This window comes from Pleurodeles waltl, chromosome 1_2, assembly GCF_031143425.1.
Source record: "Pleurodeles waltl isolate 20211129_DDA chromosome 1_2, aPleWal1.hap1.20221129, whole genome shotgun sequence".
NCBI classification, from domain to species: domain Eukaryota; kingdom Metazoa; phylum Chordata; class Amphibia; order Caudata; family Salamandridae; genus Pleurodeles; species Pleurodeles waltl.
Window position 1 is genome coordinate 19,537,297 of NC_090437.1, and position 16,891 is coordinate 19,554,187.

Below are 16,891 nucleotides of genomic sequence, written 5' to 3' on the forward strand. Positions count from 1 at the left end.
AACCTAAAGGACCCCCAAAAGATAGGACCAATCTTGCATGTCAAACTTTAAGGGAGGTCGACGTAGCTGGTATAAAGCCATTTTGGTTCGGATGGACGAGGTGTCATATGACTCTATAGAGATGGTCAGCTAAGACTTTCCTAAGTATTTTGTGGTCTGAATTTCTTAACTCTACCGGCCTGTAGGAAGTGTGTCAAGGGTGTTCTTATGGGACTTTAGGATTTGGGCCAGGGCAACCTCTCTCAGGTATGGGAGAATTAGTCCCGAATCCAGGGTTTCCTCGTATAGCAGGGAAAGTTTGGGGATGATAGTCGTAGAATAGATTTTGTAATATTCAATAAGTATGCACATCTAGGCTGTGGGCATTACCTGAGGCTAGGTCTTTGAGTGACACTTTTATTTCCGGCGGGGTAATGAGGCCTTCTATCTCTTCATGGAGGTCGGCTGGGAGTCTAAGAAGTTTAATCTCAGCCAGGAAAGGCTAAGGTTCTGTAGAGTTTTGAGCAAGTAGGCCCTTGTGCAGATGATTATAAAAACTGAATATTCTGCGACAGATGTCTTGCTGAGTATTTACAGATAGGATGCTGACATCGGTCCTCCAAGAGGATCCAGGCCAAAAGTCAGTCTGATTTACCTACCTCTGTTTTGGTCATAAATGTTGACTAATCTAAGCAGCAAATAATTTTTGTCGGGCCGACTCCTCTTTGTGGAGGTCACAGAGGTGTCTGCCCGTGCTGCAGGATCAGTTATTCCTCCGCAATCAGCATCTATATGAGCTTACTCCACTGGGACAAGTGCTTACTCCAAGGAGGTATGTTCATCTACCCTGGCCTGGATATAATGCCCACAGACCACCACCTTCATCGCCTACCATTCTAAGTCTGTGAAAGAAGCGGTAGAAAGTCAACATGTCAGAATGGTTGGCTGAGGCCTTCCCCACTCCAACACCAGCCTTACATAGAGGTCGTAGACCGGGGAATAGAAAAAGTAGATGCATAGGGTTGGATTTTGCATACTCTGTACATCCGAGAGAGGCCACTAATGCAGATCCAGCCCCGAGGATGTCCTTCAGTGGGATCAGTTCCACCTGCAAGCGAAAACAATTTAATGAAGTGGCTGGAAGGATTTCCGAGGCATCTTGAAGATGTCTGAGGTGTGTAGGAGGGGTGAATCTCTGCATTGGTTATAACTAAAGTCCCTGTGCCTGGGAAGAGGCAGGCTCTGTGACCCTAGTGCGTCCAGAAGTCTCTTTTAGTAATGGGGAGAGGTGCCAGACAGGCACTTCACCCCTCCTGAGTTGGGCCAAACGTCATTCCCTGCGCTTGCTGCCGAGACCCTGAGGTTTTGCCCTGGTTTGCCAGACAGCACTCACTGCTGCAGAGGCCCTATAGTCGACTAGGGGACAAAACAGTTGCCTCCCGTGGGAACCCCAGGTCGAAGCAGTCCTAGCACAACAAGTTTCTAGGGCTCCTCCACCCAGAATCACTGTGTGTGCCCGACATGGCAGACGGAGTTGCCAAGGGGAAATAAATGTAAACCTTACTTCTTGCTTTAAAGTGGGTGGTGAGTACCCTTTTGAAGATTTTGGTATTTCAGTTTAGCAGAGGCAATAGGAGCTACATTGGTGGGGTCCCTCCTGGTTTCTCAGTCAATTATGCTATTTTATTCCATCTGTCATTTCCATGGAGTGTTGGAATAAATTAAAACTCTGTCCTAAAGCTGTTCTGCCCTGGCTCTTTGGTGCCTGAATTTTTTGTAATTTTGTAATAGCATGAAACACTTTTTCTTCTAGTGGCCCACAAGAAGGCTGCGATGCTTTACTCATAGCCACTTAACACTGATAATTTTTTTTGCACTGTTGGCCCAGACCCAGCTGCATGGTAAATATCTCCCCATGATGAGCAAATAACTTATCATGAAGGAGTTTGTGATCTGTCCTCCTCACCAGAGACTAGCTTACTTAAATTTGGAATTTGGTCTTTTGCAAATTAAAAATGTAAGTGACATGACTTTGATTTTCGGGGCAAGCCAATATGATCAGAGAAGCAGCCTAGTATAGTTGTAAACACTTGCACAACGAAGCCCCCTCACACTCATATGTGTGTCTCGGCACCACAAGGCTGAATGGGGAGGGGATAAGGTGTGCAACAGAATGCTGCGAATAGTGCTTTGCAATACATTTGCATCTGTTAGAGCAGAGACCAAAGCTCACTTGATATTAGTGTCATATTGTTGCCTCTTATGAGGGTAGTGGGTGCAGTGCGTCCTGAACTTAACAATAACATCTTATTGATTCACTTTGATATTGCAAAATTCACATTTTATATTAGGAGGCTAGAAGAAACTGTGTACTTCTCTGACTGACCTCACTTGTGATGAAGAAGAGCTTACCCCTAGAGTTCATTTCTTGCAAACTACAACTGTGTCCTTGAATTAAAATCTGAAAATGCTTTAAACCTCTAACTATGCAAACCTTATCTGCAATAGCCATTGGACATGCTAATGAAGTTCCATTTCTCCTAGATATGACTAACATCAGCAGTAGCTGCTTGCAAGGAATTTTAAAACAATTTAGGTGACCTGTAACCTTGCAGTGCATGAAATCAATAAATATCAGTGAGTAATTATTGGTTCAGGAAAACAGCTTCTGCATTATGAGGTTCCTCAGGAAGTGACTGTAGAATACTTTTATAATCCTCCCACACCTCCCTTCTTTGGCTGTTGATTTGACTATAGATGGTGTTCTTACCAGGGAAGGGTGTGTATTATGGGCTGCTCTTATTTTCTGTTGTGGTATATACCTTTAGCCTCTCTTTTCTTTTCATAGTACATATTTTCTATGGTCCTTTGTTCTTGGTTAATTAGTGATAGGTTCAGCATAAAATATTGGTCTAGCAACTTGATAGGAGATGAGCGCCTCTAGTTTCCTCGGATACTAGCGTGATTAGGCAAGGTTTGGTCCTTCAGACCAGGAGTTTAGTTCTCCCCGGATGCAGATATTTCATAGTCATATCTAGGTGCACCCAGTGCTTGAAAACATGTGGCTTGAAAATAACTGTTACTCTTCCTCCAATCTTCTTGAGGCGATTTCAAGGGTGAAATTCCTATCCGGGACCAAGGCATTACCAGGTTTCATTGATGAAAGGGAGGTCGAGGTTGGAGTCTGAGATGAGATCATAGACATTTAAGGAGTCCTTATTAATTGATTATACATTCATATGGAGACTGCTCAGCTGTGATAAGAGAAATGGTGTGGCAGAATAGGAGTTCTGAGAGAAAAAGAATTGGTGTTAGTGTTGAAAAACCCTTCCTTAGGCTTCAGTAGGCAGAGAAGGGCATTAATATGGTTAGCAGATCGAGGTTAGAGTGAGGGGAAATAGACAAGGAATTATAGGCAGTATTGAAGAAATAGGGAACCAAGGGTGGGAACAAGAGGCATGAGAGAGGAGTGGGAGGTGTAGGGGAGGACAGGAAGTGAAAGAGAGAGTTAGGTGCAGTCATTTGTTAGGTCATGTACAGAGTTGTAAAGTGTGCAGTGATGTAAAAAAGAAAGTACACATCATATGTCTCTCTGTTTTCACATATTAACATATCAAACCTGGATCTGGTCCTAATCTAGTAATAGTATATAAATCTATTCTCATGTGACAAATAACACATACAAATTTCAATGAGGCATAATGTATTAAGTAAAACAAATCACCCAGCGTACAGTAGCTATGTACAGAACGGTAAGCACAACCTAGGATTAAGTAACATATGAAACCCCTTTTAGCAGCTTTAACTTGGAAGTAAACAGTCTACTGGCCTCTCACATAATTTGAAAGGAATTCTGCCCCCCCTGAAACTCCTTACAAAACTGCTTCTTGGGTTTGGTGATGTTTGAGGGAGTTAATATGCAGCCCTTCAAGCCTTGCAACAGTATCTCAATGGGGTTGAGGTGTAGACATTAACCTGGCTTCTCTAAAATCCTGTTTCTTATTTTCAGACACTCATTCACAGTTTTTCTGATGTGCTTTTGATCATTGTCTTGTTGCACAAACTTTAGATGTTGGGCTGATGGTGTCATATTTTCCGATTAGGTGTGCCGATTTGGAGAGGCATGATATGTAACCGCAAACTTAAATGCTGTGGACCAATCTGACAAAATTTGTGGTTTTATGCACAGGATAGCCAAATTATCTTGTGTTGTTGTTTAGCAGCACCAGTTTCTAATTTCCTTATTAAGTGGTATGGAAACAGCAAGTGTGCACGTGTTAGATTTACCTCCTATTGGCACTTGACGAGGACTAGATAATCACATTAATATAAAATACCCTTGGATCTTAAGTGGGTATACTTTTTTTCAAAGCTGTATTAGACAGGCCTTGGCAATACGTTCAGCCTGTTCGTACGTCATCTCAGCCACCCAGACAAGGGGAAGTTAATTTGCAGCTGACAAACTGTTGTAAGTGTTGTTGAATTGCCACACCTATCTAAATAGTGCATTACTTTACTTTTTTCACACTTGATACTGAGAAAGCATTTGATCCGAATTGCAGGAAATTGGTACTCTGTAACTTTGGCATTGGAGCTTTGGTCTTCTTCGCTCATCTGCTGTAATGACATGCTTATCAATGTAGAGTATCTTGCCAAACTACCACAAGGCCCCTTAACCTTCACACAAATTTTAGAACCTCAGCTGCAAGCAAAATACCAACACTTATACTTTTTTGATATTGAACAGGGGATAACCACATTAGGTAGCCCTGTAATTGGAATCATGTTGTAGTTTTAATGCATGATTCTGCTCAAACTTAATCAACATTTTCACTAGACTCATATCCATTCATAAAATCTGGATTTAAGATTAATTTGAATTTAAGAGCTTCTGTATTGTAGAAGAGGATGGAATAGAATGTGTAGTTATATAATAATTCCCATTTGAGTAGCCAAAGCTCTTTCTTCTATAAGTCACTCTACGTCACTCTCCTTATACTATTTTTCAAACTTACCTTTGAACTTATACAATCTCCAATCAGCTGCATAAAGCACTTTGCACTTTTCCCAGGATGGGACCTCATTCCCCAGGTGTCAGCTCTGTCAGGAGTCATGACACTGACTGGAAAATGCTATAAAGGTCTCTTTACACACTACGGGGGGCCAATCAGCCGTATTAAGCACCTTGCGCTTTTCCTGGGGTGGGACTTCATCCCCCAGGTGGCAGCTATGTCAGGAGGTGGGGCAAATGCGGAAAATAAAGCCCACTCACCACTCCACATGGACTCCACTGTCACCTTTTAATCACTTCATATTTATCCTCTGCCATGGAGGCCATTACCACAAACTCATATTGATACTGTGCAGAAACTGATAAATGTTCCCCCGGAGCCATCATTAACTTTATCCCAGGGAGGGGGAAACGCTGCGCCCCAGAACAACTCCTCAAAAGATTCCCAGCGAATATCCTCATCTCTCAAGTCAAGTCCTTGCATAGTGTACGGCCCCACTGAAGCTAACCCCAGCGTCAGCTCTATCAGCTCCCCACCAAGTGCTCCCAAACTGCCACCTCTTACACACAACCATAATGATGGCAAAATACAGAGGGGAGAGGTTAAGACCAAAGAGCATAGAGCCAAAGCTCTCTCTTCATCCTTGGCTCCCTCTTCTACTCCTGCCTCTGATGCCGATTTTAGCTCTCCTTTTTTTATTATTTGTAAACCCTTTTTGATAATTTGGAAGCTACATTGAAGGAATTCTAACAAGCAGTATTCATACAATTTAAACTTTTAACAGAAAAAATGAAAAGCCGTATGACTACCAGCACAGCCTCCAACAGATTCATTATTTCTCACCACCCTATTCTCTGCACAAGTCCCAAGTATGAGAGAGCAACAGCAGCGAGTGAAACCCAGGGGTCATGAAGCCATCGATTCTATGTGTTCGCCCTATCTGCAATGATCGCCTGACTGTGCACCATTTGTTATATTCCTTACAGCGTAACACCTTTGAGTTAAGCCTTTCCTGAAGATTGGCAGACACTTAAACAGAGAGTCGCCCATTGGATTGTGACTTAAACAGTTTGAGGCAACACTGTGATGGTTGACATTCTCTTGGTTTGTAGGGTCGGTTACGCTCCAGATTCTATTCATGGTGACTGTGTTTGGTAATTTTTAGAAGCAAATGGTTGGTAAACTCTTTCCTCCGTCACCTAGCCCATCTAGCCATCGGCCATGCTAAGTCATATGCACTTCGCCTTGGTTTCTTTGATCATCCACCATTATCATCAGGGACAACCAGCGGAATGAATGGGCAGGGAGCCGTGATGTTCAACCACCCTTGTCCCCACTAGAACCGCTTTGCACCACTTTCTGGTCTCTCAGACACTGATTGACTTCTCTCCCTGCCAATTTCGAATCCTGTTATTGAGTATGAGGCTAAACTAGTTACTCTAGAAGTCTTGTCACTTGTCACCCTTCCGAATCCCAATCCAGCTAGACTAGGCACTTTGCGCTTTCTTTTCTGGAATGTAACAGGCATTGGGAAGAAACTGTATAGCACGGACTGGCTTGAATCTGTTAAATTGTACGATGTAGTATGCTGTCAAGAAACATGGGCCTTAAAAGATTTTTATGTCTATGGCTTTCAATCGTTTTGTGCTCCAGCTATAACCTCTCTTTCAGGCCGCCCGAAGGGAATGATTAGGAGTACTTATCACCCTTAAATTGTCAAAAGTAACTACTGTTGAGTTACAGCGCACTACTTGGTATTACATTTTGCTTATGAGTTTCCCTGGCTCTCTCTCTTTTCTTCTGATCAACTTTTATTAATTTCTTTGTAATTCACCCAGTCGAATTGAATTGGGAATTAGTTGTATATCTGACTTTTTTGAGAGCTTCCCTGCAAGGGTGCTTATCATGTGTTTGGGAGATTTCAATATATCTAAATGTCCTCTACCGGGAGGCCATATCTGTGGCTTAAAAGACTGACACGGGGAGATTTATCCCATTTTTCACATAACTCCTATGGGGATGCACTGAACCAGATTATCTTTAAGCATAATTTGCTGTTTAACCTGGACTTTGCCACTTAGTGTGCGGTTCTCCCTTCAAACTTTACACGGGGAGGCGGGGATCTACTATTGATATTATTTTATTTTCCTCCTGTTTATTTTCTTTAATTTTAGAATCAACAGTCGTCATTCAACTTTAGCAACCATAACCAGTTGCTATCCGTATAGCTTGTCCTGACATTGAACTACCTACCCCTGCCTGCTTTTCTAATTTGCAGAATAGCAATAATAAAGGGATATGTATTAAATGGAAAAATTTGGACTAGGAACAGATCTTTGCTAACTTTGTCACAGGAGAGAGGATGTGATGTGTTGTCTTTCTGATTCAGCTCATCCACATTTAGTCTTGTGCAGCTTTATTACCCTCTAAAAAGCAATATCCAGTTTTATGACCACTAAGAAAACATTTTCCGAACTCCCTTAGTACTATTGGTTCAATTGCGCCTGTTCAGTCACCCACAAGAACTTAAAATTGGCAACTAAGAGTTTCCCTAGAAACATCGAGGAAAACAGACAAGCTAGGAGCAGCTACAAGTCGACTCTTGAAACCAGGAAGAGGGAGATTAAGGCAAAGGCCTGGGAGGACTTACTCGTAGCTGCAAATCTAAGGGACTTGAAGGCTTTCTGGGATGGCCCACCCACCGGTATTTTTCAGATGACAAAAATTCAAAAATTGCCTACAAAGGTTCAGTCTGCCCTCGGTCCTCCCAGTTCCTCCAGAAGCCCCAACAACGCTACCTTGGGAGTCCGTTCAATCGGACTCTCCAGGCCCTTCTCCTGCCCCACCGCCTCCCAGAAGGGGCGCTTCACAGGGTACTTCTAGGTCATATGCAGATATCCACATCTTGCACATCCAGAAGATGCAGCCGGACACAAGCAATGTAGGCGTAATGGGGACAAATATGCCATATGTAAATAATTGGATTTGTACCATCCGCAAGCTTGCAGATATTGCCAGTTCCCTGGAGACAAGGTATGCTATCGTCCTTGTCCACGTTGCCCACCCAGGACGTCCATTTGTCTCGTAAAGTGTCCATGCCATCAAGGGCATTAGTAAGCAACGAGTGGTAGATCTGGTTAATGGCCCCTTTCCCAACCGGCTCATGAGCAGTTTGGCCTCAAGAGAGTTATGGTCTGGAATGGTTAAGTCGGGTAACAGGTGGGATTTGAGGGCATGGCGCAGCTGGAGGAGGCGGAAGGACTGTGTTGGCTAGAGCATATTGATCTTTCAGATTTGTAAAGGACATCAGGTGGTCTCCGTCGTATAATTCTCTCAGGTAGGTAATCCCAATGCAGTCCCACTGCCGGAATTCCCCTAACTTAGTTAATTGTCGCAGCCATGTGCCCTGCCACAAGGGAGTCAATTTGGTAAGTCGCCGATCCTAATGTATTAGACGTAGGGCCGCCCTCCACCATTGCACCACCACCGGTGTACAGGAGGGAGATGCCCGCAGAAGTGGATTACCATATAGTAGTCCCAACATTCCATCAAATCCTAGGTGGTAGAGCTCTAGACGATAAGCAGGGTCATCCAACCCTCTGATGAACCATTCATTGACGGGGACTAATAGGGCAGCAAGATTATATTTGTATGTGTCTGGAAGCCCCAGTTCCACCTTCGACCGGAGATTTCCGTGCCGAACAGAAAGCTACTCTGTGGCGCCCTTTCGCCCATGTATATGTAGGGAGTATGGAGCTGAGGGACCAGAACCAAGAATGGGGTACCATGTACGGGAAGCTTGCCAACACATATAGATAGCAAGGGAGACAAATAATTTTGAAAAGGGCATTTCGACCTAGTGGGTTAAGCGGTAAGCCACTCCACTAGCTCAGGTCTCGATTCAAGGCCTGGGATAGGGGTTGGATGGTAAGCTGCCAGGCCAGATTCTGGTCTGGGGAGAAGTAAATTCCTAGATATTTAAATGCTTTTCACCTCTCAGAGATGTCTGGGCACCAGATATAACCTGCTGCATCTCCCCTCACAACCAGTAGTGATTTCCTAGGGTTGAGGCGAAGACCCAAGGCCTTTACGTAGAGGTCGAGGAGCTCAAGGCAGCGGGGTCCGGAGCTCAGGGGCGCCCCAAGGGAAAACAGGACATCGTCGGTATATAATGACACTGTCCTCAAGGGTGATCCCCCACCTCCTGCCTCTGATCTGCGCATCACAACACAAACGCAAGGCCAATGGTTCTATGGCCAAGGTGAACAGCAAATGAGAGAGGGGGCAACCCCGGCACGTCCCCGTCTGATTGGAAGGGGGCTGACATAATGCCATTCACCTGAACCTGAGCCTGAGCCATCGGGTTATGGTAAAGGAGATGGACCATTTTCTGGAATACCAGACCTAAACCCATCCGTAGAAGGACCTTCCCAAGAAATTCCATGCAAGTGTGTCAGAGGCCTTGTGGAAGTCCACCAGCAGGAGCACCAACCTGCCGCATCTGCGGCACCTACGAGATCACCATCTGGACCCATCGGATGCAATGACGTGTGATCTGCCTGGCATGAACTCACATTGATCGAGGTGGATCAGATAGGACAGCGTGTGGACCAGACAGGTTGCCAGAATCTTTGCATATCATTTTAAGTCAGCGTTGATCAGTGATATGGGATGTCAAGAAGAACACTGGTCACGGGGTTGGTCATCTCTAGGTATGACCACGATCGTGGCACAATCTAGGCCTAAAGAGTAGGAGCCACGTTGGATTGCGTCCTTGTAGCTATAACACATGGCGCACTAGGTGCGATCGAAACATCTTATAATATTCAATGGGATTCCTATCCGAGCCGGAGGTCTTTCCCGATTGAAGGTCCAAGATGGCAGCATCAGCCTCCTCCTCTGTCAAGGGTAGGCCCAACTCTTTAGCAAGAAAGGATGGAATGAAGAGCAATAATATGTTCCCAAGAATAGGGTTCTCTCGGTCCTTTAGAGTTTGTGGTACCAGTTTAAGAGGTCTTATAGAATGAGGCAAAGGTTTTGGCTGTCGCTGGCAGCTCCTCCTGTATGGAGCCTGCCTGATCCCTGATGTGTGGTGTCACCCTGGCTGATACACCACGGGTCGCCAGCTAGTACAGCAACTTCCTGGATTTATCACCCATCTCATATACTTTCTGCATCGAGGCTTGCCTACATTATCTTGCTTCTGCAAGGGACACTGCTGAAGCTTAGTTCGCAAGAGCGTCATTTGATGCCCTCCCTCCCCTGTGTTCAACCGTGGAACATTGCACTCCAGGTCTGCTATTCTACACTCCAGATCAGTTACGTTTTGAGATTGTAGTGCTTCTCTTCGCCTGACATATCCTTCAATATTTCGCCTCATGGAGGGTTTACTGGCCGCCCAAAGTGTCATCCCCGAAGACACCGAATCAGAGTTCTCCTGGAAATAGTTCTGGAGTTCTTGATCTATGAATTCAACACAATCGGGATCTTTCAGATACCAGGTGCTGAAGTGCTATGCTGATGAAATATTTATGGGTGAATATAAGCAGTGCTCTCAAGTGCCAGTTCTGGCTCAGGAAACCAAATCACAGCTCCCAAACAAGCATGAGACTTATTACGATTTATCAGAAAGGGTGGGGTTACACATTGGTTGTCGCAGACAGCCTTGCATGAAGGATACTTCTAACCGCAGATTCCTCAGCTTTAGAATATTCCCAAGTGCCAGAATGGATCTGCAGATTTCTTCAACAGTGCTCCTGTGCACCACCAGGTGGCCTCATGTGGCTGTGCTGTGACTCTGTGTCATGCCCAAAGGGATAGAGCAGAGCCTCATAAATGTGCCACCCTGTACATGGACATCAGATCCTTTCTTTGCACACCCTGCAATGTAGATCCGGCTCTCTGCTCCCAACTTGTTGGTCCTGTACCGATGACTTCAAACTTCTTTCTGACAGTATGCCACGGAAGCTGTTTCCCCCTTTAATTACTGGATTCAAGCTGTGCCACAACTGCAGGAAGCAAAGATCAGTCACACACCCACATGAAGAAGCCTTTGCTGCGTGGGCTCTCGTAACAAATTAAACTTGTACAGTTGTTTTGCTCTCAGCCATCCAATAACAATCAATGAGTGTGAGGCACAAATTTAGGTTGGCAAGCACAGAAATAGGTAGAGGTGAAACAGAGGTCCACTGAAAGTCACAGGGCTGATCAAGGTTGATGTAACTGGGTCGATCCTATTCTAGCTTGATGTCTTCCGGTAATTTGAAGCCAAAGCCTCACAAGAAAGCCAGTGTTTCCATCATTAGCCCACCAGCAAAAAACTGCCTTCAAGGAACCCATGCAGAGATACTACCAACTCCCAGTTGAAAATCTGCTGACTTTGCCAACCAAGTCTTTGGCACCCGTTACTTTGGTCTGTACTGATTCCAGTCCAGACTTCTATTCGGGCACTAAGAACCTCACCACAGAGCGACATGCCACCACATGATGGCATCACGAGGATTGCTGAAGAATTAGCTGGATCTGGGACTATTCTAAAGATGGGGAATCTACATTTAGTGTATCCACCTGAAGGAGCACTAACAAAGGTTAGTAACTTGTGCTTTACTTTCAGTAGAAAAGTGTTTGCTTGCAGGTTCAAATGAAAACATTCCTTGGTAGTCCTGACACATGTTACAGCCTCCTGCTAGTTATGTGAAATTGAGATTTGGTTTCTGGAACCAGGAGTTTGTACCCAAGCATCATACTTGCACTTATCTATAAGAATTAAGGGATCAAGACTTCTCCCTGGTTTTGGGTGACCAGATTTTGAAAAACAAAAAGGGGGCTAATCAACAAAGTTAGAACCAAGAATACAATTTTACGTAGACCAAGGGGCAGAGCATGACTTAATTGGCTGTTTTCTCCAGCATAAAAAGCACAAACAGAAAAGATACTAAGGGTAATAATCACATACAGAGCAAAATGTGTTAATTAAGTTGCATTCTTTTAATGGCTGCTAACCAATCCTGCCCTCAAACTCCATCTGTGTAAAATTTAGTGAACCTCGGTGGGACAGACAGTGAAAAAGAAAGACTGTCCTAGCAAATTCGAGTTACCAGGTTTCCCCTTTTCTGATGTTTACAGAAGTATGACTTGTCATGGGTTACCAAACAAATTTTGAAGTTTTAAGCTTCCCCAGTTTTACTGTTTATAAAATGCACGAACTTGCAAGGGGAAGAACTGAGATATGATTTTAGTGGATTAAATAGTCGTGAGAATGCATTAGGGTTTGCCTACACCCATCAACATTGTGATGGCAGCCACAGCACAAACAGGCACTACACAATACCTTTGAAAGAGATACCGCTTAAAAACCCTTGGGCCCGTATTTTATTTCCTTATATTCCTGCCTCTCGCAGAGTGGTTCCTGGCCCTCTACCTTATTAGCTATTTTTTATGTTAACTTTGACTCATTTAATTATTGGTTTTTTTTTCCCTTCTACATCAGTTAGTTTTCCCCTTTTGCCTGTCTTCTGCTTGACAGAGTGTAGCCAGTGCTCACTTCCTGGTTTGGGGACCCTGCATCCTCTGCTCTTTAAGCTCAATTAATGGTAGCTACGAGTGCTCAGTGGGCCTGCCACTGGTAACTGAAGGCATGCCGAAAGCAAGCCTGTCTTCACCCGAACCTGCCTAGCAGCTACCCATTATTCTCCTCACACAAAAGATTGTGTTGTGTTGATTTTACAGTCAACAGCTACTTTTTAAAAGAAGGATAAATCATTGAACAAGAAAATCTTTATGCACTAATGGTAGCATTGACCTAAACTCTTACCAAATTTGTTCTGTCCCTTATGGGTGGTCCAAAACTCCTACATAGTCTAAAGCAGATCTCTCTGGAATCCTAACTGAAATATACAAAAAATAGATCTGTGATCTATGCCATAATTTCCTGCAAGCATCTCAACCTTTTATACATGATTAATGGTTAACTGAGGATTGCGAACCCATTTTACTCAACCAAGTCCAAAATAACATTAAAACGATAAAAATAGATTGTTGTGATGATAGAAGAGGCAAGAGTATTTTTTCATCATGAATCTATTTGCATTAAGCAATCTGCCTGTAAACAATTTAATGGTTGTGAAACCCAGGGCTCTGGCTGTAAAAGTAAGCTTAACCCCGTATTGGCTGCATACCAATCTATAAGCCTCCACACATTTCACTAGAATATTTTACCTGGCTTGAAGACCTGATTATACTCTGTCTTACACTATTTGCATAAATATAAATTCTTGGTGATTTTAACTTGTAGATGGATTGTACAGATAATACCACAACACAAACATCCTCAGTAAACTGAGAGTCTTCCCTCCTAAGCAGCTAGTGAAAGTACCTGCCCACAATGCAGGAAACACGTCTGACCTCATCCTGACAAACTTTAACAGAATAGATGTCAATGGCTCCCTAAAACTCCCCTGAACTGACCAACACACAAACAACTCCAAGATAAAATATTAGTCACCAAAAACATGCTACTTTGGTCACCTTCAAAGTGCACTTTGACAAATTTACTAATCATCCTAAAACTGGTCCTAGCATAGATACAATTTCATATGATTTCACAATGACAATTACAAAATCCCTGCCACATTGTCCCTATAGAAAGTAAATTATCTTGCCTGCCTGTTTTTTTTCATATTCTTACTGAAAGATGAAAAAAACTAATTGAGATCTTTGTGAAAAAACGCTGGATGTATTCTAAAAGTACTATAAAAAAATGACAACATTCCATCAGTTAGTGACAAAGACTGTTATAGCTGTTTTCCCTCTAGAATCTAAATCCTAAAAACTCCACTCAGATACTACTTTAAAATCGTAGATTTCTAGCAAAATCTCAGTGCGATTAACTTGAACATTAACTCCTTCCCAGAAACTGGTCAGTTCCCTTTCTAGCTTCTTTTTTGCTAAACTCAAGAAGATAAGGAATGATGGTATTAATGATTCAAATTGCTACAAACTAAAGGACGAATCTGTTAGATTACATGATGCAGACACTCACTGCAGACTCTTAAAGAAGAGGATTATCATAAGCTGACAATGACAAGCAAACCGTCAAGCTCTCCTCTCCTGTTTATCCATTAAGAAATTTGAAAATCTTTTAAAAACAATCATTCTACATGTAATACACATCATTGTAACTATATCATTAGGACTAGGCAAAGTAACTTTGGACTTGAAGTAAAATGACCCTTCGTTAAAAGAAAGAAAAAGTAAGACATGGACCCAGGAGACCTGCCTAATATTCCCCTATCAAAAATCCTCCAAAAAGTTGTGACAGTACAACTACAAGCCTTTATCGAGGAAAACACAATTATCTCAGAAACTCAAATTGGTTTCCAAGCAGGAAAGGGCCCGGAATCAGACATCATGTTTGCGTTGGGCAACCTGAGAATGCTGCCCAATAGAGGTAATTTGGGAGTTATGATACCCACTGACCTTTCAGCAGCATTCAAAACAGTAGATACTGCTTTAAATTTAACATTATAGGCACTGTCATTAATTGGGTAGAATCTTTTCTGTGAGACAAATCTCAAGAAGTCCAATTAGAAACGTTCATTTCCCCGCACCCCCACCTTCCCTGTGTAGGGGTCTCCATCGGGATTGGCTGTCTTTCCACTGCTATTTAATATCTGTGTTCAACCACTGGCAGCTTTGCTTGGCCAATTTAATGTAACCACCTATATGTAAACTTATGACACACAGCTGATAATTAACTTAAACATTGACCCCTATAATTCCTACTCGAGCCTTTCAGCTACCATGGAACCCATCTCTGAATGGGTGACCAATTATTACCTTAAATGAACCCTCTCAAAAACAAAAAAAGTGTCCCAAATCAGTGACGTTAGTTAGAGGTTGGGCTTTTTTGTTGACGAAGATCTCTATATAGAGGATTTGTCAATACCTCCAGAATTTGTTTCCTCCAAATTTGCATTCTTAGATATACCTTTCTCCCTTTTATCATCAGCCACAGAACAATGGCAACCAATGCCTTTCTGCATTTATGGATTGACAATGGTAACTCAGCTTATCTGAGACTCCAAAAAAATCTGTTCTTGGCTGCAAAAGGAGCAAATTACATTGGTCATGACGGTGTACATTCCAAAATCAATGTGACTCAGGCCCTCATGAAGGCTTCGGCGGTCTTTTTTAAAGACCGCTGAAGCCACTGCAGTCAGCATACTGCTTGCGCTGGCAGTATGCTAGCCGCCCTATTAGGGGTTTTTGGCTGGGCCAGCAGGCGAAAACAGCGTTTCCACCCGCTGGCCCAGTGGAAAACTCACAACATTGACGCTGGCTTGTAATCAAGCTGGCGGCAATGTTGTGGTGCGTCAGGTGCGACAGCACACATCGCTCATTTCACTGCCCGTAATTTGGGCAATGAAATCCGCGGCGGGCTGTCCATGGGGGCCCCTGCACAGCCCATGGCAACTGCATGCCAAGTGCATAGGAAGTACAGGGCCCCCCTGGAATCCCCGATGCCCCCTTTCCGCCAGCCTTTGCATGGCGGTCAAACCGCCATGCAATGTCAGGCAGAAAGGGACTCGTAATCCCTAGGGCAGCACTACCCTGGCGGATTGTGACCTCCGAGACCACGAGGCTGTCGACAGGCAGCAACCTGGCAGAGCCCGCGGTCGGACCGTGGCTGATCTGCAACAGTCATAATAGTGCGGTCGGACCACACTGTCTGCGAGACCACCACACTCGTAATGAGGACCTCCGTCCCTATGCAAGTTGACAAATACTCTCCCCATCGACACGTTAGATTTGCTTGCAAAACTGTTGTTGCATTCCTTCTGCTTACTATAAATAAATAAGCTGTGAGAGCTTTTTACTCCAAATGCCTTTATATATTTAGCTGATTCCATCCCTGCAGAAATTCAGGTAAGCTTTAAATATTTGATTGTTCTCTAAGTAGCTCATTCCCTCCCTTTTTTTTCTTCCCCTCAAGGAACTGTGAATTGTGCCAAGAGACTCCTTTGGGGTGTATGTTTGTGCTTAAGAAATATCTTTATATAAGAATAATAATTCAACCAAATCATGGAACTCCTGTAAAGCTACTTCCAGTAGCTAGTGGTGCACACAAATCTGATCAGTTCTAGGTACTAGCCTTCAAAAGAGTTATTGCCATCCTAGTTGGAGAATAACATAAATATGTTGATGTCTGATCTGCAACGTTAGCTTTTCTAAGCTCTACCACCTTGCGGTATCACCACCCCTTTCTTATCACCTTTCCCCAAATGAAATTGCCTTGCCTTGCCTTCTATGTTATTATAGTAGTAGCCAGTGTAATTGAATGTCTCTTTGTGAATTTGGATTTGTATCTCTAAATAATGTGAAAAGAGTAAACCCATGCTTTGTTGCCTGACCCAAATATTGATACATACATGGAGGGGATGGCACTGGTAGATTATTACAATGGATTGTTTTTAGTTGTTCTATTGTTATTTTGAATTTTGAAGCTAGCAATGTACGAGAAGCTTGTCCCGCCCAACTTTTTGCTTTACAAATATTGATTTACTGCTGTTGAGAAGTTTGTGGAGTCTTCCATTTTTTGTGTAGTACGTATATGGAAAGAATACAATGGAAAGAAAATCAGTAGAAAGAATTTTCAAAAAAGTTGCAAACTTAAACTGCATGCAGTGTTGTGATTGATTTTCTTATAAATCTATTAGATTCACCCGTAAAAGTTTCAGAGCCATGGCGGAACAGAAGTGGCCACATTGTACGCTTTCCTCATCCATGTGTTCAGACTGCATTGGCAGCGATTGAAGGCGAGGTAAGTGAGCAACTAGTATGTACCTTTATCCAAATGGAATTGATCATATCTGTCCATAGGTAAAATTCTGTGGTTTTAT

At 43.3% G+C, this 16,891-nt stretch overlaps 1 protein-coding gene across 1 annotated transcript in view; it reads left to right on the forward strand.

The window, feature by feature from the left end:
- The window catches only part of ELP1 (elongator acetyltransferase complex subunit 1), an 886,544-nt gene that overhangs the window by 175,448 nt on the left and 694,205 nt on the right, over nucleotides 1–16,891 (forward strand). The window contains exon 16 of the mRNA XM_069235684.1: nucleotides 16,709–16,812. Coding sequence (XP_069091785.1) covers nucleotides 16,709–16,812 — 104 coding nt within the window. The remainder of the gene's footprint in view (nucleotides 1–16,708; nucleotides 16,813–16,891) is intronic.